General features: G+C 43.8%; 4 protein-coding genes across 4 annotated transcripts; 2 read left to right on the forward strand and 2 right to left on the reverse strand.

Annotated features, from left to right (window-relative positions):
* Positions 1 to 2,556: 2,556 nt before the first annotated feature.
* LOC120660681 (probable E3 ubiquitin-protein ligase RNF144A-B) lies at positions 2,557 to 5,043 on the forward strand. The gene is made up of 3 exons (XM_039939296.1): positions 2,557 to 2,959; positions 3,067 to 3,655; positions 4,726 to 5,043. Exons 1-3 carry the CDS (start codon positions 2,680 to 2,682, stop codon positions 4,802 to 4,804), a joined length of 948 nt encoding a protein of 315 aa, XP_039795230.1. The 5' UTR covers positions 2,557 to 2,679; the 3' UTR covers positions 4,805 to 5,043.
* Positions 5,044 to 6,098: 1,055 nt separating this feature from the next.
* On the forward strand, positions 6,099 to 7,137 carry LOC120660682. Its single transcript, XM_039939297.1, has one exon. The coding sequence runs from the start codon at positions 6,191 to 6,193 to the stop codon at positions 6,578 to 6,580; it is 390 nt and encodes a 129-aa protein (XP_039795231.1). The 5' UTR covers positions 6,099 to 6,190; the 3' UTR covers positions 6,581 to 7,137.
* A 2,646-nt stretch (positions 7,138 to 9,783) lies between these two features.
* LOC120660683 lies at positions 9,784 to 14,151 on the reverse strand. Its single transcript, XM_039939298.1, has 4 exons — positions 13,454 to 14,151; positions 11,053 to 11,110; positions 10,730 to 10,955; positions 9,784 to 10,564 (listed from the first exon to the last, which is right to left on the reverse strand). The coding sequence occupies exons 1-4, from the start codon at positions 13,983 to 13,985 to the stop codon at positions 10,175 to 10,177; spliced, it is 1,206 nt and encodes a 401-aa protein (XP_039795232.1). The 5' UTR covers positions 13,986 to 14,151; the 3' UTR covers positions 9,784 to 10,174.
* Positions 14,152 to 18,514: 4,363 nt separating this feature from the next.
* On the reverse strand, positions 18,515 to 22,222 carry LOC120660685 (26S proteasome non-ATPase regulatory subunit 9-like). The gene is made up of 5 exons (XM_039939300.1): positions 21,985 to 22,222; positions 21,824 to 21,884; positions 20,755 to 20,862; positions 19,831 to 20,140; positions 18,515 to 18,776 (listed from the first exon to the last, which is right to left on the reverse strand). Exons 1-5 carry the CDS (start codon positions 22,123 to 22,125, stop codon positions 18,755 to 18,757), a joined length of 642 nt encoding a protein of 213 aa, XP_039795234.1. The 5' UTR covers positions 22,126 to 22,222; the 3' UTR covers positions 18,515 to 18,754.
* Between the last annotated feature and the right edge of the window lie 77 nt (positions 22,223 to 22,299).

Consider the following 22,299-nt stretch of genomic DNA (forward strand, 5'->3'; position numbering starts at 1 on the left):
CCCATCCCAGTCCCCGAAAAGGGATTAGATACCCGACGGGTGCCCCGTCCCTGACATATATACAAATCCCTAAAATATCATACAAATCAACACATAAATCCCCGGTAGCCTTCTTTGTCGGAGCTTCCTTCATGCAGCGGCAATGGATGTGGTGGACAACGGTGGAGTGCTCTTCTTCACGACCTCATAGGTGGAGATGGAGCAACCCCTACTAGGTCCTTCGATACGGTAGTGGAGTCTTCACTTGGTCCTTAGATCCATCGCTGATGACCTCACCCTTGCTTGTCTTGGTGGGATCCAGCGGTGGCCGACCGAAGACGTCGGCGCATGGCGCTAAGATAGAGGGAGCATCTCCAGTAGTTCCCCAATCTCCAATTCAACTACTATATTGGGAGAGTAGATAAGAAAATAGTGCTCCGCAGTTCCCTAAAACCTTTCCCTTTTCCCAATAATTATTGGGACAACCCAATAATCCACCCCCACTCTCCCTAAATAAAGAGAGAGTTGTGACTCTCCCAATAAGGAAGTTGGATTGGGAGACATCTCTCAATACTAGTTATTAGGAAAGGATTAGTGGAGAACTGTTGGAGATGCTCTTAGAGGAGCGGCGCGCGGGGCTGGGGAACAAAAGGAGAAGAGCGACGACTGAGGAGAGCAGGCAAGTGGAGTCAAAGGGGGCCACGGGTGCAGGTCACTGAGGTTGCGAGAGATCGGAGGGGCCGGCTGGATGCTAGGGTTAGGAATTAGAGGACTTCTATTAATTGTCCTTGGGCTACTATATTACCTGGGCTTCTTTTTGCCATGCTTCCGTGCATGTACTGATCAACGACGGGGAACGGGGCGGGGAGATGGGGAACGTCCACCCCCACTTCACCTGGCGGGGACAATATTTATCCTGTTAAGCTCCCCGTCGGGATTAAATAAACCCCAATTACATCTTCTAATGGATGAAATCCCCATCGGCGATCAGGTCCTGTTGCCCATCCCTATTCCCTAGGGTCCAAGGTCCACTTAGGTAGTGGCAAATCCAGCTTTTGGTCAAGGCTAGGGCTAAAATTTAGCGGCGGCCAAAAAAATACCGTATATATGACATGATAACGAACTATAAAGTAATAGCGAGTCTAGTTTCAAATTGAGAAATTTCTATAGTGCAATACAAAAAATAAGAACATAAGAGAACATATAAAAATAAATACCTAATCATGATTTGGTGCATTCGCGGTCACATCTTGCATTTCCTCATCAGTAACACCTAGACATGGACAAGATGGAAATGTAAATAAAAATATGACAAAACAAAACAGGTAAGATTTCTTAGATAATTTGAATGTAACAGATCAAAAGAACTGGTACTGGACAGTTTAGGCAACTTCTTTAGACAAGACTTCAATTCCTGAAAATATTGTAAGATGTCATCATTTGTTATGCTTGCAAATACATCTCGTTCAATATAGCATGTCATCCTATAATTCAACCACTCATCCCCCCATCTTATTCTGCGTATCAATCTTGATAATTTTCATAGCTGAGAATGCCCTTTCCACTGTGGCAGTTGCAACCCGTAAAATCAAAGCTAACTCAATGAGACGATAAACCAATGCAAAGGTTGTATACCTATTAGTTTGAACCATCTTCATAGCAAGAATACCAAGAACCATCTTCAATATCGCATGCTTGCTGTGCCCGTGCGGCCGTGCGCTGCTCGGCTACTGCCTGCTGGGAGTGGTTTTGCTCTACTAACATCTCATTTTAAGCCTAAAACCAGCGGTGGAGCCAGGATCCAGAGCTAGGGGGGCTCTCCTTTCCTTCTTCCTCCTCCCTCCTCTCATTCCTTCTTCTTCCTCCTCAAAATTTTCTCCTTCCTTCTTCTTCCTCCACAAAATTTGTAGGGGGGGCTTCCATGGAAGCCAAGGTGGTAGGGGGGCTTGAGCACCCCCTGCACCCCCTGGCTCCGCCACTGCCTAAAACTGAAGGTGTTATCGAGTTTTTACTGGGTCACGACTAGGGTCACACCGTCACGACCCAGATGGCCCTAGTCGCAAGTCCGCCCCTGCTCGTAGGTCCACCCTCCTTTAGCATCCTAGGACCTTGGACTTATGAATCACTTTTCTTGGCTCTTGGACCTTGGACCTTGGGATCTTAGGTCATTTTTTTCACCTGGTTTCTTTTTCCATCTTCAGATAGATTGAGGTCGTGCAGGTACTTTTGTTATTTTGCATACTATAGGTGTGGTCTAATCCCTGGTGCAGGAAACCAATCAAAACAAACTTGTTTTTAATGGGCTAGTCATGTAAAAAACCAGGTAATCAATCACCTTGTAAAAAAAGCTTTGTGGGAGGTAGAGAAGAAAGGGGGAGGAGGAGATGGGAAAGGATTTCGAAAGTGGGAGAAGGAATTTTCAGTCAAAGTGTGGTATAGCAAAAAAATAAAAAATTCAGTCGAGTGTGGTATAGCAATTTTTTTAATAAAATCATCGCAAATCCTCACCGTCCAACGTTGTTCTGGCCTTCTGGGCAGGCTCTTCATTCTCGGGTCAATCCTGCTCGTCCACGCGTCTATTCTTGCCGTTGTTGACGAACCGGCCCCACATCAAACTCACACCTGAGCAGAGAGATCACCCGAACTGCCTGCCGTAGTGCCGCCCACAAGGCTCAAGCGGAGCCCGACCCCTTGCCAGCCATGGAGGCCGCCGCCGCCGACGGCGACCCGTACGTCCCCATCTACATCTCCTCCGACGAGGAGGACGGACAAGCGCACGCCTACTTCGCCCAGTCGTACAGCCCCGAGGAGATCGAGATCCAGGAGGCCATCCTCCTCTCCCTCGACCCTTCCCGGGCCCCGGCCGCCACCGCCACCGCCTCCTCATCCGCGCCCCCCTCCTCTTCTCGCCCCACCGGCGTCTCCAACCCTCGAGAACCCCCTCCCGACCGGAAGGGGAAGCGCCAGATTTCTTCGGAAGGTACCTGTTCACCGTCGGATGAATCTTAATTCTTCACACTTGATACCTAGATGCATGCGATTCACTTGGTACTGCCCTAAACCATCTGATCTGATGCAATGTGGAAGACGGCCCGAGGGGCCGCAGGAAGAAGCGCTCCAAGCGCAGCCGCTTCAACTGTGCCATCTGCTTTGAGATGGTTGAGGTTTCGGAGAAGTTTGTTGTGAGCCACTGCGCCCACGCGTTCTGCAACAGCTGCGTCGGGAGGTACGTCGCCGGGAAGATCGCCGAGAACGTGGCCGTGGTCGGGTGCCCTGACCCCGGGTGCGAGGAGGGCGTGGTCGAGATGGATCTGTGCCGGGATATCGTCCCGCCTGAACTGTTTGACCGGTGGAACGTCGCGCTGTGCGAGAACATGCTGGGGGATGATAAGTTGTACTGCCCGTTCAAGGATTGCTCGGCGTTATTGATCAATGATGCCACAGTGAAGATCAGGGAAACAGAATGCCCACACTGCCACCGACTGTTCTGTGCTCGCTGCCGTGTGCCATGGCACGATGGGATCAAATGCAAGGCGTTCAGGAACCTTGGGGATGATGAGAAGGGGGAGGATGATCTGATGCTTAAGAAGCTCGCTGACAAGAAGAAATGGCAGAGGTGCCCCAAGTGCAAGATGTATGTCTCCAGAAGGTCTGGGTGCTTACTAATAAAGTGCAGGTATGTTGCAGTTCAGATTCCTTTCTATGACTACAGTAATGTAGTATGAAAATAGTGCGAAGAGCCGAGTAGTGTTACAAGTTGGCAAAATTTGATTTACTATTTATGTACACAAAAAGGAGATGAGGAAGTCTGACAACAAAGGAGTGAAAGAAATTACCACTCTTATGGAATAGAATACCATCTCCCTTCACTTTTAGACACGTCAAATCTAACTTTTTTGAACATCTTCTGCTTTTCCTTACTCATCTATATGGTAGTGACACTAACGTTAGCTGATGTTCTGTACTTAGTGAAGGATGGTCATAATTACACGGTCTGAAATATGTGTAGCGCTTTTCAGGTTGTCATAGTGGAGCTAGGCAACAGGCATCTTTGATTACTATTTATGTGTAGTACAATGACAAAGCTAGGAGCTTGTTTGATTGCTGACTTTCTTTCCCAAAGAGCATATTTTGCTTTTACTGTTTCATAGCTGCTCTCATAGGGAATTATTGTATGTACTCTCATCATTGTGAGGAAACAATTTATTTTGTCCATCACTTCAGAGAATGATTAAAACTATTCATTATGTATATTTGTACAGCCATGGATGCTGAAAATGAGGGAAACCAAATGATGTTTAAACTTATTATAGGAATTAGGAAAAAACATCATTAGCTTCTATTCACGCCCTATATTTTGCTGTAAGACTAGCAAAGTATATTCCTCACTATTATGTATTGAAGGGATGGAATATTCGACTGCTTCTCATTTGTCATGTTTGGAAATGCCATGAGTAGGTCATTTAAGTGAAACTAAGGTTGTATTTGTCATGAAAACCAACTTCTAGCAGCCAGTAGCTTGCCAAATGTGATGGGGATCTGTGTTGGGTAAAGTGTTATTTCCTATCAAGCTATGGGCTTTATACCACCTTCTATCAAGTGTTTTTGTTGTTGGCTTGTTTGAATTAGGAGCTGCATCAATTTTACATTGCAGGTTCTCTAAACACCAGACATGTTAAATGTTGTTGCTGGTATTGGTTTAGTCTCCATCATGTCACTAACACATACTTTGTTCTGTTTTTTAAGGTGTAAGCAGTACTTCTGTTACCACTGTGCGGCCCCAATGGACAAGAACATTCACTTTTGCAATAATTGCAAGAGCTAGAGAAAGGTGTACCGTGCAAACTCTGTACATAGCTTCAGCTTATATCTAAGTAGACTGTCATCTCCTTGGTAGTGGAAGCAACTACCACATTCCATCCTTTATGATCTTGCTGAACTGCAAGAGTTCATGTGCTGAAGTGATCCTTACAATCCTGCATCTTGATATTGATTATTGATCAATTCACAGGAATGCTTTTATGGTATATTCTCATATTATCTAATTTTTTTACTTATGCATTAGTTAAATCCAGTATATAACAGAAACGCAAGAAAAGGCATTTTGTTGTATTTCCTTGAATTGGTTTGATCAGCTGCAAGAAATTGCAGCTTTGGTCGACTAGTAATTGATTGGCGGTTCTGAGTTGATATTGTGAGTTGGAGTTCATGTAGAACACTGAAGCCCTCCTTGTCTGAAAAATTCCTAGACTTGACTGAAAATTTTGCTTTTGTTTAATTTTGCATCGTCATGTTGGTTAGGAATGTTCTGCTTTAGATTCTCTGTATCAATGTGTCATTACAGTTTCGGGGGTAGCAAGGAGGGCCTGGAACATACAATTGTATGGCATCAATATGTATCGTACCCTCTTTATATTACCAGCGCACAGCAGGGGGGTGTTTTTGGTTTCGACTTAACAAGTAGTAAAGCATGAGCAGTATGCATTGTGCACTCCTGTTTGTAAGGATGCACGAGTTATTTGTGCATTGCTTGTTGCAGAATTCTTGCGTGTGTGTAGCAATATACGGACACAAAATTCTAGCTGACACTCTTCAGCCGGTACATATTGGTAGCGTCAGAGTTCACTCATCCACTGTACTTAACTACTTGCTTGCACCTGACCGGTTACTAGTACCCCGTGATGATGAACCTGTACCAGGGTGGATTGAGTTTTATCTGGCGTACGGTTTCCTTCTTAAGTCTTGCTGTGATCAGTGGCAACTTGCCAGAGGTGGGATTGAACGCGTCCATCAGATCAGAGGACGCGTTTGTGAGAAGCCATGTCAATCGACGTTATTTCACACAAGCACGCTTGACATGGTTGTCTGCGTCCTTGATTCCCCTTTTGTCTAGACGTCCTCGTAGTACTTGCAGAAGCCTTGTACGCTTTGGCTGTTGCAGTTTGGTGGAACCGTGCATAATTTGGATCCCTTGCCTCCATGCACAAGATCAGCAACCCATCCAGTAATTAAGAATATTTCATCATCTTCCAAAGATCCCAGCAAGCAGCTTCAGTCTCCTGCATTCGTGCAAGATCCATTTGCTCCCTATAAATAGCAAAGCCTTCCTGCTGCATGCCGCATCTAACATACATAGTAGTAATCAAAAACCATTGGCGCCATCTAACTGCAACCGAGAGCAGCAGCAGCAGCAGCTAGCTGCGAATTTGCGATGGCCTCTTCCTCTGCTCTGAAGCTGGCCGCCGCCTGCACGCTGCTCCTGTGCGTCGGGTCGGACCTGGCGCGGCCGGCCCTCGCGTCGGCGCCACCGCCGTCGCGTGATGATGACCACCAGGAGCGGGCCGCGGCCGGCGAGCGGCTGGTGCGGGAGCACGTGGAGCACGGTCTCGCCGAGGAGCTGGGCCTCCTGATGGGGCGGCAGCGCCGCGGCGGCGGCGGCGATGTGGGCGACATCTGCCCGGCGGCGTGCCAGACCTGCCTGATCACGTGCGCGGTCACGTGCGTGCTCAGCAAGGTGCCCATCGCCTGCTTCGCCAACTGCGCCGTGTCGAGCTCCTGCTTCGGCAAGTCTGTCGCACCGTCACACACTGCGCACGCTTGAGCCCCGGAGCCATCTTTGGGTGTCACCAATCCGAGCTCTATGTTTATTGGCGCGACGTCTGAGATGTTGCAGTGTGTGTATGTGTGCGCGCGCGCGCTGTCTGCATGTATGTGTTGTTCCAAGTCGCGAACCGTGGCACAAGCACGGCACTCACTGATGGTCGATGGATCACAGATATCTCTGATGGCCTGACTGTTCCGCAAAAAGTGTTCTTTTAGATTGTACTAAATTAAGTTCATCTAATTAAAGAAATATCAAATAATAAGATTGTATAGAGAAAAGTATGGAACCAACCAAATATTTAAGTAGATATTAATTTTCTGTTTTCAATGTGTTTGGATTTATTGAGGATATAGGGAACCAAATAAATACCGTGGTTTTCAATCACAACTGCTATAGAGCATTTTCCACTACTAGTAATTTGTCTAGAATTTTCTAGAGAAACATTTATTTTAGAATGGAGGGAGTAGGGTGTATGAAATGAAATGTTATTATGATGTACTATAAATGTGTTGTGTCCTCGTTGGGAAAAATATCTGCAGTCATGCTGCTGCTAATGGACCAGTGTGCAACCGGTTTTTATGGCTACAACTTGTTCTAACTGGGCTTACATTTGGTGGGAGTGGGCTTACAACAAAGGAATGATTTGGTTTTGCATGTGAAAATAGTTTGGATCTATTTGGATGGGCTTCAACGCCGGTTCGGGTGCATATGGATGACTTTCAGCGGTAGGCCTAAACAAGTTCTGGGCTGGAGAGTGCACGATGCGCATAGACGTACGGGGCTTAACTGAAGCATAATGGCCCAGTAGGATCGTTACTACCAAACCGCAACAAAACGAGAGTTGTCTAGAGAACATATAAGAGACCAAAAACAAAAACAAAATAAGTTCCAGAGTTTCAAGAGGGAATGAACGGCTCCTGCTAGGAATCATGCAAAGATCAATATGCATCTTTCGCGAGATAAAGTAACACCGGAACGATTCTACTTATCGATATGCATCATGCAAAATGATCTTTTCACACCTGACTTAACACTATGAACTACTCCCTCCATCCACTTTTGATAGTTATATTTCAAAACTTCAAATGTTCAAAAATGATAGCTATATTTGCTATTGGCATGAGTTGTGGCAATAAATAGCACTTGAAACGAGGAGTTTCCAGTTAAAACATTGTAGGACCAACAAAAAATCTATGTTGTATTTATGAGATTGATAAGCACACTTGGTGCCCTTGGTCATTGTGCCATATGAAAATATATCTATCATACTTGGATGGAGGGAGTATTAAAATAGATGGTAGTACCAAATAGGGAACCAAATTTGGATTTATGGTCAAATAGGGAAGAGAAAAAGTTTTGAGAACCAAGGAAGAAATAAGCAACTTTTCTAGTGTCATGTAAGAAACTTTCTCGTCGTAATACCCTCTGAGATGACCTTTGTTTCATTCTCAATGGAGAGCGCACCATGGTCCATTCTATCTTAGCTTCGTCTGTGGTCCTAGCTGTTGCACCTATCTAAGATTAAAATGGAAAAGCTTTAGTTTACACTGTCGAATTAGCACAAAAGTCCTATTTCCAACCTTCAACTACAATTGAATAATTAGGGTTATCTAACTATTGAAACTGGACAATCGACCCCTTGAGTGGTTTCAAATGTAATTTTTTATTTTGTGAAAATTAAAACTATTGAAATTTTAAAAAAATCATAAGTATATTCATTTCAAATCCGCAGGTCATAACATTTTTTTTCTAAAAATATAACCTACCTATTGAACTCTATTTGTCAGTTATTCATATCCAATTTTTTATATTCCTAATTTTTATTTGCTTGTAGTTATACTAATTATTTTTAATAAATAAAATTCAAACAGAGCAACAACGGATAGGTTGTACATTCTGAAAAAAATTTATACCAGTTTTGTACTTTCCTAACCAGAATTTTTATTTCTTTTTAAGAACAACACCTTTGAAAACCACCCAAAGATCATATTAGTCCAATTTCAACAGTTGGATAACCTCCGTTATCCGATTTTATAGTCAAACATTGAGAATCGTACTATTGTACTAGTTTGGGCTTGGAAATTCCGGATTAAAATCTACCTATAGAGAAACTAACACCGCTACTATGCCTATATAGAACATATATAGACAACAAAATAATATGGAGCTCTTAATATCATAACTAAGTGATCATGCATAAACTCAAAAACCATGGAATCATAATTGCTATTTGTGGTGAGAAGACGGAGGCAAATAGCATCCCCTATTCTTGATGCTATGAATGAAAGAGCGTGCTTAAGTGGCGGATCCAGGATAATTGTTAAGGGGGCCTTTCTTCCACCTCTAGAGAACTTCAGTCTCTTCTCGCAGTGCATCCATAGTAAAAAAAATTTGTAGGGGGGGAGCTTAGGAAGGGCTCTTCGGCAGCGGTAGGAGGGGCTAGAGCCCCTGCAGACCCACCACTAGATCCACCCCTGCTTCATATTTCTCTATTCAAGTTATCCTGGACACACACGCCGCCATTATGGTGAAGCAGACCATCGACAGTTCACCTTTCGACCTCTCAACTGCATGTAATGTAATCTCCAAACTCAATCATGTCACTTGTCATAACCATCAACCTAATCTTGACCTAGGCTCCGATCGACTTGACAGTTGATAGTTGAAGGACCACCTCACTGTATTTGTGTATTGGTCGCCAGCAGTGTTAGCCTAAATGTTTAAGCGGACTAAACGGTCATCTACTGTTTAGCTATTTATTTAGATTAAACAACCACTTAAACGGACTAAACAGTGATTAAATGGGATTAATGACTGACTAAATGGTCACAGTAAACCACGGTATAGTGTGTACACGGCGTGTACATGGGCTAAACGGCCGTGTACGCGAACAGTGGTCATCGGCGATCAAGAGTTGCTTGCTCTATCAAGTTGAAAAACATTGTTTGCTACTTCACCCTCATGATTGTTAGATTAGTTCATCATTGCCTCATCGTTGCCGCCAATTGGTGCAACTCAAGTTGAAGAATGCACCGTTCTCTCCCGTGTTTAATTTCCATTATTGTTTCCCTTTATCGTCTAAAGTAGCAGTAAAGCTTTGAGAACGACAAGGCAACGGCTCAAACTTTATTTAATCACGACGTACGTTCGACATATGTTTAATCTTTCTCTCCACTTTCTTGTCACGTCTCAAGAGAATCGAAAACAAAGCCGAAGCAAGGGACTTTCTTTTGCTTTGCATATCGGTTAGAGAACAATCTTTCCAACTTTACAAGATCTGTACCGGCTCCACACCACGCCACTCCTTTAGTTCAACATATGCCTGTAATGTGAAATGTGAACACGTCGTCGTCTGAAACTTCTTGTCCTATACCTACACATCTTTTCAACATCCTCAGCTCAAGCAAACCCCAATTTCTCAAACCTCACATCAACAACCATGTACACCTCGCTCAAACACGACCAATATCTACACATGCAATCATTGCACCAGCACGATTAAGTGGAATCAACTCGCCTAATAATAATTAATCCCTACTCGTTCTTCGCGTCATCGATCACCTGGTTGGTATAGCTAGCCTCAGCTGGCTGCTATGAGATGCTCATCACCGTGGCGGCTCTCGACGGCTCCAGGGCGACGCACTGCACCAGCCCACAGAGCATGCTCACCTCCTGCTCGCTCCCCGCTGCCGGCTTGCAACTGTCACCGTAGCCGGCGACTACGTCTTTGATGTCGCAGCACTCCTCGAAGCGGTAGCAGGTGACGAGGTGGTCGTTGGCCATGCCGACGGCCTGCATGAAGGCGTAGACCACCGTCGGGCCGACGCCGAGGAACCCCCGACGCATCAGGTCCTGGCTGATGGCGTCGGCCTTCGCCGTCCGCAGCGGCACCTCCCGCGTGTGCCTGTATCCACCAACCATCGGCTTGTTGCTCAGGAAGCTCCAGCAGTAGCTGTCGAACGATCCAAACTCCTCTATGACCTATGAACAGCAACGCAGTTGCAGAAACGAACACTAGTAGTCATAATGTGGTATGGATTAACGAATGGGTATTATTGCCAATAATGGTTGGGCTCATCAAGATTTAGGTGCAGACAGATGGACATCTAGATGATCGAGTGACATGATGATATAGCAGTAGCATACCTTCAGCAACTCACGTGCGTTTTCGATGATTATGCGCAGCCTGTGTTCAGACAGCAGGGAGCTAGCAGGGCTGCTTGGCGCCAAGAATTTTCTCTCGTTCAGCTTCGCCACCAACACAGGGTCGAAGTCCATGAACACTTCTCTGAAGGTGTCCCTCTTGCTGAGAATTGCAGGCCATGCCATCTCAGCCAGTGCACCGGACAGAGTAAGCATTTCAAACAGTTTCCTACAGTTTATCACTAACTATTGTTACTGTACAATCTATTGCTGATCATCATAATTTCACGAAAAGATTAGCTGGTCTGATTTGGTTTAGAGCATACTTGTCGTCATGTACTGGCACTCCCCACTCTTGGTCATGGAAGGCAGCGTAGCAGGGATCTGTTGCAAGGTCAAATCAATGAATTCCTTACAGTCAGCTGAAAGCAACCTGGTAATTCAAGGAGAAGGCTAAATAACTTAAAGGGTTGCCAGACTAAGAAGCCTTTGACCTCTAGGTTCAAGTATTGTATAATGATATTGAACATTTTATTATTCAATAATTGATATCATTACTAAACATTTTATTCTTCCAAAAAGAAGAACAATATTAAGCATTTGAACTCATTGTTCACACTGTTGTAGACCTGAGGCTAGGACTAGGAGAAGAACAACGTATCTGTTTCTGTTCATGGAGGAAGGGGTCCCAGTCCCAAACAGGCTATATTAGGTGTGTGATCAAAGGTAGTCGGTAGGACTGACTGATAAAGTAGGAATAATCAAAAGAGACTGCATGGACCTTCGTACTTCCTATTTTGATTTGTGTTAATTACAAATCAAAGCGATAAATTAAGCAAAACCAGCAAAGAATTAGTAGCATCAATACTGAGTAGCTGCAAGTATATCATTACACATAAATTATCTGTGGTGATAATCATGGCTTTCAGCTCCTAACTGTACTGCAAAAAAGATGCAAAGCGAAGCTGTACTAAACTAAGAGAACAACAATGAATAAGCATATATATCCTTGTAAAGAAAAGATCATGATCCGGGTCGCTGTAATGCTTTTCAGCGGAATTCCCTTTGGAGACATTTTTTTTGTGAAATCTGAACGGCTTGTGGAAATAAATTTGAATGTCGTCGTCGGTGTCTAAATTAGTTATATTGTACAGTGGCCATTTAGTTGAGTGATTACTCTGGTTTAATGGCAAACTATTGCAACTTTATGCTTCAATTAAGAATTCAGAGTTTAAACAGTTGTAAATTTAACAGGATTGGAGGAACTACGTTGTCATAAATATTGTACTTCAATTCCATCCTGTGGTTAGTGTGTAATGGTCAATCGGAATCCCTTTTGGAAGATAAAAATTGACAAGTTGCTTGATAACCAACATCCGACCAAACATTTTATTAGTGCATCTTTTTATTGTACCTTTTATATATACCACCAAACATTTTTGATGTCACATGATGTAACCATGATCGACTAATAATCGATGGTCGAGGCGTCACATATATGCATGGTCGCAAAAGATATACTTCATTTTCTTTATATGAAAGAAAAATGCTGATATTTCAAGGCAATCATATGTTCTTGTTCAAGGCTTCGTGGCAGAGACTTAACTTGCAAGCTTATGGTAATGAAACAATAATGACTTTTTGCATGGCACTAGCTAGGAGCCCACTTAATACTTGGGGAGGGAAGCAAGGAAAGGTTTGTCTAGCGTCTCCAAATTATGAAGATAGGGGGATTATTTTCGAGAGGAAATGTGCTATAGCAGGGAAAATAGTATTTCGAGAGACAATGATAGTTTTTTAGATAAAAAAAAAGACAATGGTAGTTTTTGGTTTAAAATATGTTCTTATCCATAAACCAAACCTGAAGATGAATGCTAATATTCACGTTTCTTATTCTGCCGTACGTATATATAGGTGTCAATTATTTCCATATGAAAAGTTCTATTGCAACAAACAACTTTGTCTTAAAGCCTCACAATATCGTGATTGTTATTCTTAGTAGCAAACACCACACAAGTGGCAACCACTCATAGTCCAGCTTACAATTAAAAACGTTCTCTAGTCGGAGTGGGTCTATTATTAGCTTCCCATGATAGGTAGAATCTTTTGAGAAATGAACTCATAATTTAAGGAAAAACAACTTGTAAGTTAGATTTATCTAAACTTTAGTCTACAAGTGTATGTTTAAAGGATCAGGGCTGCTATAAATATCAAGAACCTAAATTAGAGCTAATAAGGACCCGAGTCAAGACAGTGAGATTTGTTCTTATACCCCAGATAGGCAGATACCCCAACTAACTAAACTACTCGTATACTTCCTTAATTAAAAGTGCATATACTGTATGGATGTATATCATGTATATATGTAGCATTGTAGTTTAATTCGTTTTCCTCTTTTCCAGGGGTTTGTTTATTTTGCCAACCCGAGATCTATCTCCATATCTTGTTATAGCCTAATAATAACCATACAGCTGATGATTATGACAAGAAAAAAATGATAACATGCATTGCACTCTTTTCATTTTATTCGTTATGCAGGCCGGAACTCGTTTCCATTATCTAAAAAAGTTATCCCTTATGCCAAAGGTGAAAATAAATCTAAAGTTTGTACTACGAGTATATATACAGCTTCTACAGATATGCAGGTATGTAACTGTGTACGAGCACTTATTTTGTCTTTACCTTACCGGAAATGCCATAAAGCACATGATTTGTTGTGACACCTACCAGTGTTTGGGGTAACCCAGGGGCACCTCGGCGGCCCCGCCGACGTCGCGGTGACCGAGCCCAGCATCAGCACCGCCGGAGCATCAGTGGCCGCGCCGCCTGGCACGGCGCTGGCAACAACCTTCCTGGACGAGGCCGGGCGCGCAGAAGGAGGCCCGGCCGAGCCCGCCGCCCTCCGCCGCGGGGCTCCCACGGGCGGGCCCGCGGGGCGGCGGCCGATCCGGCCCGTCGACGCGCGGCTGCACAAGGACTCGGTGGACGCCTCCGACGCGCACGAGACGCTGAGCGACGACGACGGGTGCACGTAGCTGCTCCCCCGCGCGCCGGCGCTGGCACGGCGCAGCAGCATGGACGCCGCGGCGCCCCTGGCCGGGGCCGACGGCAGCAGCAGCCTCCTCCTGGCCTTGTCGGCGCCCTCGCGCGATGGAGGCTCCTCCTTGTCCTTGTCCTTGTCCCTGGCGCCGGCCGGCTTGGGAGACGGAGACAGTCTCCGTGCGGTGCCGGCCACGCCGGGAGACACCGCCGCCGACATGTACGCTCGCCGCGGTGGAGCTAGCCAGCTACCCCTAGCCGCTAGGCGTGCTCCTCCTCCTCGCGCCTCTCGCGTAAAGCTAGCTAGCTAGCTAGTGTGAGGCTGTGACGACGGCGTGTGGGCGAAAGGGAGAGGCGACCGGAATCGGTGGGAGAGCAGGTGACGAGCCGCTTAAGTAGTAGTGGCGCCGCGCCCGCGCGCAGCGTGTTGCTGTAGACTTGCAGCAGAGCGTACTGTACGAGCGTTGGCGCGGGGTGGGTGGGTGGCGAGTGCAGAGCGGGAGGAAAGGAGCTCGTGGTGAGGCGGACGCGGGCGCGCGCGGATCAGGTGGTGGCGTTCGTTCGATATCGGGGCGCGGTTGGTGCCGCGTCGCCGAGACCGTCGTCGTTATGGGGGGGAGGGGGAGCTGCAAACCTTTGCCGCAATCATGAGATTTGCTTGCGCCAAGCTAGCCAAGCCACAATCCGCGCGGGCCGGGGTCACTCCCCTAGCTCGTCAGGTCAGAAGAGACGAGGTGCGTGTAGGGATATCCTCCGACGCCGGGCGCGCGCGGGCACCACGAAAGCGACGAGGCACGCCGTGGTCGGCCGGGGCCGTCCACCCGGGCCGCCCCGCCGTGGTCCGGTGGTGATCGGCCGGCGATGGACGCACGTCGTTCGAGCGGCGGAGACGAAAGCTCCGGCCGTGCGTCTCAACGGACGGTTCAGGTGCTCCTCCATTTGTAATCGATCGATCAGTGGCACGTGTACGCCTGATCGATGTTGCTTGTTGTTTCGTGGCCTGGCCCGAGCTCTGCAGATGCAGATCGATCGAGCTCTGCATGCATGCCGCTCATCTGACGACAGGACATTCCGTGTCATGGACTTTAATTTTGGTTGATTTCTGATGCCATAGAAAATGAACACACGCTAGCTGCTACAAGCTAGGTGCCAAACAATGAGCGAGGAGACCTCTTCACCTCTATCGGATTAGGTGCCTCTTAGTTTTTCAAACACATTTTTATACGGCACGGGTGAAGGCCCACATTATGGAGCGAGCATCATCCTCAAAGAGTAACCTTATTAGCTTTCCTTTAATTTTCGTTGTATTCTCCCCTCTCTTAATGTTAATTTTGTTATCGCGCAACAATAATATCTTGGCGGGGCCGTACTTGCAATCATTAGCAGAAGAAGTTGTCACATGCAATGCCATCAGCTTTTCCATGGAACATGGGGGGTTCTTTTTAAATAGTTCCCGCGTGAAACCATCCAGGCCCAGCCATGGAACTCCTACACTCCCAATAACATCCAACGGTACCGTACCGTAAAACCGTAAAAGTAGCTGTGAACAGTTGAAAACGTTGCCGCACAAATTCGACTATCAAGTACAAAGTAGAGAGCATCTATGGTCCTGTTTCGATCTCCTCCAACTAAATTTAGTTTGTAAAACTCTAAATTTAGCTAGAATTATACCTAGACTTTTGGAGTTGCTCTTAGGTTGCTAAAATTTAGTAAAAGTTGTTTGGATCCTTGAGCTAAGTCCTTATAAATAACCATGCTACCCTTCATTTATTATTATTGCCAACTCGCACCGCTGGAGTAAATGTGAGGGTATTTTGGACTTTGCTTACTTTTAACAAGTTTTAGGAACTCCTAGTTGTCTAATGACTAAAGCACTGTTTGGATCCAAAGTTGTTAAATTTAGCTAACTAAACTTTAGCATGAGAATCCGGACATGGCCTGTGTAACATCTGAGGGCATCGAATTGATTCTTCATCAGCAACCGCGTACGCTGAACGATACGTTATTCATATCGACGAGCACATCTGAGGTGCGCGCTCCCACAGTCCACTTAGGCAATCCAGTGCTCCCCGCTCGCGCATCCAAAAAATTAAACTCCAAAGCACCCCTGAAGATGACCCCAACGAGAGATCAATTGATGGATGGACAGAAGACTATCAATCATCTATTATCATGCATAATCTTAGCTCAGACGAAAACTTGCAAAGGTAAAAATAAAAGAGTGAAAGCATTTCATGAACATACATAGTGATACATATTATTAATATTAATGGTGTGATTCACTACTACGTAGAAGCTTTTTAGGGACCGGTAAAAACATATTTTTAGGAACCGATGCGGTACCCTTCTCTAGTTTTGGTATATAAAATGATATTTTAGGGGCGGATAGCGCGCTCGACCCTAAAAGTAATTTTCAGAGATGGGTCATGGTATGACCCGCCCCTATAAATACATGTCTAGAAAATAAAAAAATTTGAAAATAGCAAAATAAAAAAGAAAAATATTCCAGCCAACCAGCCACCACCACTAATCCTGTACTATCGAGCTACAATCTTTTTGACAAAATATGCATACTTGCATCACCTGGGATTCTAACCATCTCCTTAAGCCTCGCGCGTACCTACTTACCACCATACTACACACTCACTTGTGATCCTATGGAGTATGTTATTCTTTTATATTAACTATGAAATTGATTTCTATAGGCGGGTGACGCCACATCCCACCAAAAAATCATTTAAATCTTTACATATAGAAAAACAAATAAAAAGGTGAAACTTCTACACTATGATTATTGTGAACTACCAAAGCAAAAAGAAATATGCTAAGTATGTTTCACTGTATATGAAGGTTAAGACTGTGAAAACCTCAAAGTATGACTTGAGTTATATGAGATACTATAGAGTTATAGCTATTAGAGAACTTATAATAATTTTTTGGACCAATCTTGAATGAAAAGGTTATCAACTACAAAGTTTTAGATCTTGTCATTCTCTACAATTTTGATATAAAGTTTGACTTCGTCTGAGATCATATGAAAAAGTTATAATTTTTTTTGTATGGTACTATTTGTAGGGGCTGGTCATGTCATCACCCGCCCCTTAAAATACATTTTTAGGGACGGTTGAGGCTATCACCCGCTCCTAGAAATATCACTATTTTTAGAGGCGGACGATGGCGTCACTCTTCCCTAGAAATGCTCTTTTTACGCGCTTGAAAATGGAGGTTATTTGTAGGGGTAGGTGATGGCGTCACCTGCCTTCTAGAATGCATTTTTTTAGAGGCAGGTCAAAAGCTATGGTGACCCCGCTCCATTTGTAGGAATAGATTATTTTTTGATACGCCCCTAAAAAGAAAATAGAGTGTTGCTACAAATTATTTTTGTAGTAGTGATTCTTGTTTCTGTCTCTATCTGTGTAAATGTTTTTTAATCAAACTCAAAGTTTTCTTAATGGTAGATAGTATATGATCTTGGCATCACTGTTTTTGTTTGAACTAAACAGCACGAGCCAGATCATCCCATACGGAGCAACTACATCGACTAGTCACTTATAATAAGTTGGGAATAAATCCCACACACACTTATTAGTTACTCCCTCCATTTCAAATTGTAAATCATTCCAACTTTTTTTAAGAGTCATTTATGTTTGATCAAAATTATCGAAAAGATTACAAAGATTTATAGCACCAACAAATAGATATATTATGAAATTATAATTAATGAAGAATCTAATGATACTTATTTGTATTATAAATACTAGTACTTTGTTGTATAAATTTGATCAAATTTGAGATATTTTAACCCTCCAAGAAAGTTGGAATAACTTACAATTTGGCCGGAGGGAGTAGTAGGGACAACCAGTATTTGAAAACACATAAAAGTTGCATGTGTCTATAATGTGAGATGTGTAAGTGTAGTCAAACCCGCCAGCTTGTATGCCCATTTTAACCATTTTCCCTATCTAAATTAATGACGTTTTCCTACGTAGGAAATAGGAACCCGCCGCATTGCTGTAAGAATTACACTAGTTTTCGTGAAATTTCTGCGTTCCAAGTAGAGGGCGGAGTAGTTGGCAGGAAGACGAAGCTTGAGAGGAACGGGTGTTCCTAGCAACAGTACAGCACTACTAGTCAAAACAACTACTAGCCTTCTAGGAGCAGAATCAAGTAGGCTAACTTTTCCCATCAGTTATAGTTCATCCGTCCTAAGATGGCGGCTTAATTTAACCCTGTAGATATGTTCAATGATGGGGAATCTAGCTACCACACGCACTGTCATATCACTACATGCCACGGATTTTGTATTTCAAAATTCTCAGGCAAACGGTTGGTGGTGCAACAAACTGATATATCCAAGTTGGGTGGGGTTCCTGCTTGGCCTTTTCATATGCAGACAAGTTGGGGTTCTTTCTCCGGTTGGCCATTTTGTGTTTTATAAGACGGGCAGAGCAGGGGAAGCGTAATGCCTGCCAACGACTTTTGATATGGTCGTACAAGCAATTGGCTAGTTTTGCTCTTATTTCTTCTGTCCATACTCCACGCGCTAGTATCGCCATGTCCTACTTTTAGATGAGCAAAAACTTCGTTTGACTTCGTACTTTTATGGTGTAGTACTGTGCACTATAAAACTTGATAAAATGTCCCGTCAGAACGAAAATTAGGTGATAGCAACGTTTCTCTAATCAGGGCTGCTGATTGATCCGAAACTGCGACGCTAAGGCATGCAAACTCCTTGCACTACAAAAAAAATAGATAAATATAAGATAGAAATGCTAATAATGTACAAAGAAAAAAATCTCAACCAAGGCAATCATGTATGTACACCGGTATGTTATAAGCGCTCCACAGATAAAAGAATAAGCAATGCGCTGAGCTTTACGTCAGACGGTACACACTTTCACTTAATCAGTTCAATCTCGACCTAAATCATCAATTGACGCTTGAGCCGGCAACAAGGGCAAACATTATTGGCTGAAGAACGCAGACTTTTCATAGCATTCGGAAATGGCAGCTGCAAGAAACAAGACACCAACTTGGAGTTAACAAAGTCATCACCAAGGGAACAAGAAGGATCTGGTAGCTTGTTCACAAGTAAACAAATAAACTTGCCAGCTAGAGATCATTTGCTTTGATTCCAGGTGCTGAGCCATTGGCTTCAGATGGAGAAAATAAGTACAAGAAAACAAACAAAGAGCAGACATGAAAGAGGCAGCTCTACTACTAATCAGTGGTCTAATGCAGTGCCGCACACCTACATGGATTAAAGCTTGCACATCATAAATAGATAAAAGTCCCACACCACATTATTCATGAGTATTTACAAACCATGTATTCGAGCAGTGGTCCTCATGCAATGCTCAGAAAATAAAATTATTTAAAATTGACCTAACTTTTTTCAAGATTAGTACATATCTTTGTCAATCAAATCTACAGAATTACTACTATCATTTCTGTGTGAAAAAAGAAACTGGTAGGCAAGTTAGCAAGTACGGTTCATCCTCTTTGGAATCCACTCCAATAGCTTCTTTCTTAACTGCAAGTAATAGATCTGAAACCACACATATGACTTGGAAGACTATTGAGTATTAAGGTGTTGGCTCACTAAGAGAGAATTTTATTCAGACCGGCAACAAAATTGACAGAAATACCTTTCCGACTTTTAGGGTTATTCCAATTCCCCCAAGTCTAAGGATATAACCAAACAAGTTTTGTGAAAAGGTCATGTTTTTTTAAGCCATATCAATAGGAAATTAAACACAGCTGACAAACATGCTACATTGCACTACAGCTAGCCATGTGCACTTGAGACTCTGACATGTCACACTAATCTGATATCAACTCAGTGGCATTAAAGGCAGAAGACTTGCAGTTGCAGCTGCCACAGATAGATTTCTAAAACATGTGGATTTGAGTAACTGGAAGACCTACCATGGAAATCAAATAAACACAGCCACAGCAAAAGGATCCACATCACAAAGTTCTTGAAAAGGGATGCTCAACAGTGTAACTTTTTCTGTTGACTAAAAAGGTAATTTGGATTGATACCAAGATGGAGTAAAACATACCCAAGAAGTCCTCTTCCATGCCACCTTCTTGGTGTAATTGTTAAATTCATTGCCGATCCCTGACGAACAATAGCTAAAGATACTTGACTGTCCTCATTGGAGATAGCTTCAGACATGAGCCTTTCCTGCAACCTGTCACCAGCTTCCACATTCCCAAACTTCACTATCTCATCTCCAAGTTGCAAACCATCCACAGCAGCAGGGGAACCATCTGTGATTTCATCAATCATGGCAAAAGGAAGTCTTGTGACCGGATCCTCTTCCATTGGTTCACTTTGAGGTAACCCAATATGCGATGAAGCTGATGTATCTGCATGAAATCAAATATCATATAGATCGGCAACTCTGTCTCCTCTAGTTCAACAAATGACTCTGGGTCTTCTCCAATGAACTGGATGTCTCAACAGTTAACACATTTTTTTTTGCATGCTGCTTGACCAATTACCATAGTACAAACATGGTGATTCCAAATATCATAATTTAAGATTGCTTTTATCACTTGATTATTCTGCACCTATACCCATTCACCTTAAAACCATACTCAAATTGTTAAAACTCTTTTTCACTGAGGACACTACAAATGCCTGGATTATTAAGCATGCAAAAATTATAAGGATTATAGGTTTTAATCAGGCTCTCTGATGTTATCTAGAAAAACAATGTCATAATCAAGTAGACATAACAAAATCCCTCCAATCATGAAACTTAATATTTTTTCACTTTTCATTGTGTCCAAGACACTTGGGGTATTTGCAAAGATATAGCGCATAAATCATTAAATGTCAGATCTACTAACATTATTTCATATTTCAAATCCAGATTCTTGATATTTAAAAAGCTAAAGTGGCCAAAGATTTAACAAATTGCCTACACAGTTTCAAAATCAATGGCTTTCATTTGTTAATAAACTGTTTGGAGACTTACCAGAGCCCCTTGAGGTTGTTTGCTCATTCCTTGACAACTTTGATGAGTGTAAAATCTCCAGATTCTTATCAATTTTGTTCGTAACATCCTGATGATCGTTTCGCAGCTCTGTAATAATATTAAACAGTGCAAGTGATGAACACAATATAATGAGCAAAAATGTATTTGAAGCATATACATAATTAGCAAACATAGCGATTATAAGACAGCCAAAGCCACCAATCAACATTTTAAAATTTAGTCAACAGAAAAGATGATTTATTTTCCTCTACACTGCAAACCCATCAGTCTAGAACTTCCTACCCTTTATCAAAGAAAACAATGTACCTTAGCCCGCCCTTTGTTCCTACATCGGGTTCATATCACTAGAACTCAAAAGCCAAAAAACCACAATTCCCTCTAGTAAGAAAAAAAGATGCGACGAATAAGAAATGATATTTCATATATCAAAAACAAAACATCTAGCAGCGATGCATGTAGGTCAACAAATGTGTACCCATTAACCCAATCTGGTCAGCAAAATCAAGCACAAATGAACAACTAGGTGAAGAGTGCATTTCTAGTTGGGCGGTGAGTTCTGATGTTGACCAACCTTGCATCCCGACATGTAACTATGTAAGGGTTTGAGCCGTACCAATGCCAAACCTAGAAAAAGGGCATACCAGCATAAAGCTTTCTGATCACTTGGCAGGTCTAACTATTGGAAATAGAAAATTCTAAAATCATGAAGCTAGAAACTATATAAGACTTCAACTCTACACAAGACCTCATGCTGCATAGGTGTACCAGAGCCTCCATCATCAGGCGGCCTAGTACCAACCAGAATCCACCATGGCACCATCACAGCAACTCGAAACAATACAAAGACATACCCATTGAGCTACCTTAACATCGGCCTTTCTGGCACCCCAAAAGTGCCAAAATTCTACTTGTAATCCTGACCCAAATAAATCAATCAAAGGGACATCACATCACACATCCTCGAAGGGCAGTAGAATGAGGGGAAAAATCAGCTGGTTGAAGTAAGCGCGTAAGAAATTACAAAATCAAAGATCGAGGGTGAGCATACCAGCGAGTCTCCGGCGTTGGGCGAGGACGTTGGGGATGTCGATGTCGGACCTGGGGAATCCCTAAGGCAGCCCAACCAAACGAACAAGATTTAGCACACAAACTGCAAAACAGAGAAAGATTTTCGGGTTTAGGTTAGGGTTTTGGGGGATCTGAGTGTACCTCGGCGTCGACGAGGCCGCCGGTGATGCCCGGTCCGCCGGGCGCCGTGAGGCGCGCGATGATGGCGTCCATCTCCGCCTCCAGCGCCCCCCGCCGATCCATGAGCTTCATCGTCTCCGCCTTCACGTCCGGGGCAACCATGATCTCTCTCTCTCTCTCCGCTGCAGCGCCGCAAGCAAGGAAGGGGACGGCGACGCGGCGGGTTCGCGAGTCACTCGTGTCCAAGAAAGTCCAAGGACGGTTCGGGAGAACGACTGCGCACCGTCTGATCTGAAGCCAATGGCTCGGATCGGTCGGATCACTGAAACGGGCCCT

This window comes from Panicum virgatum, chromosome 2N (genome assembly GCF_016808335.1).
Source record: "Panicum virgatum strain AP13 chromosome 2N, P.virgatum_v5, whole genome shotgun sequence".
Taxonomy (NCBI): domain Eukaryota; kingdom Viridiplantae; phylum Streptophyta; class Magnoliopsida; order Poales; family Poaceae; genus Panicum; species Panicum virgatum.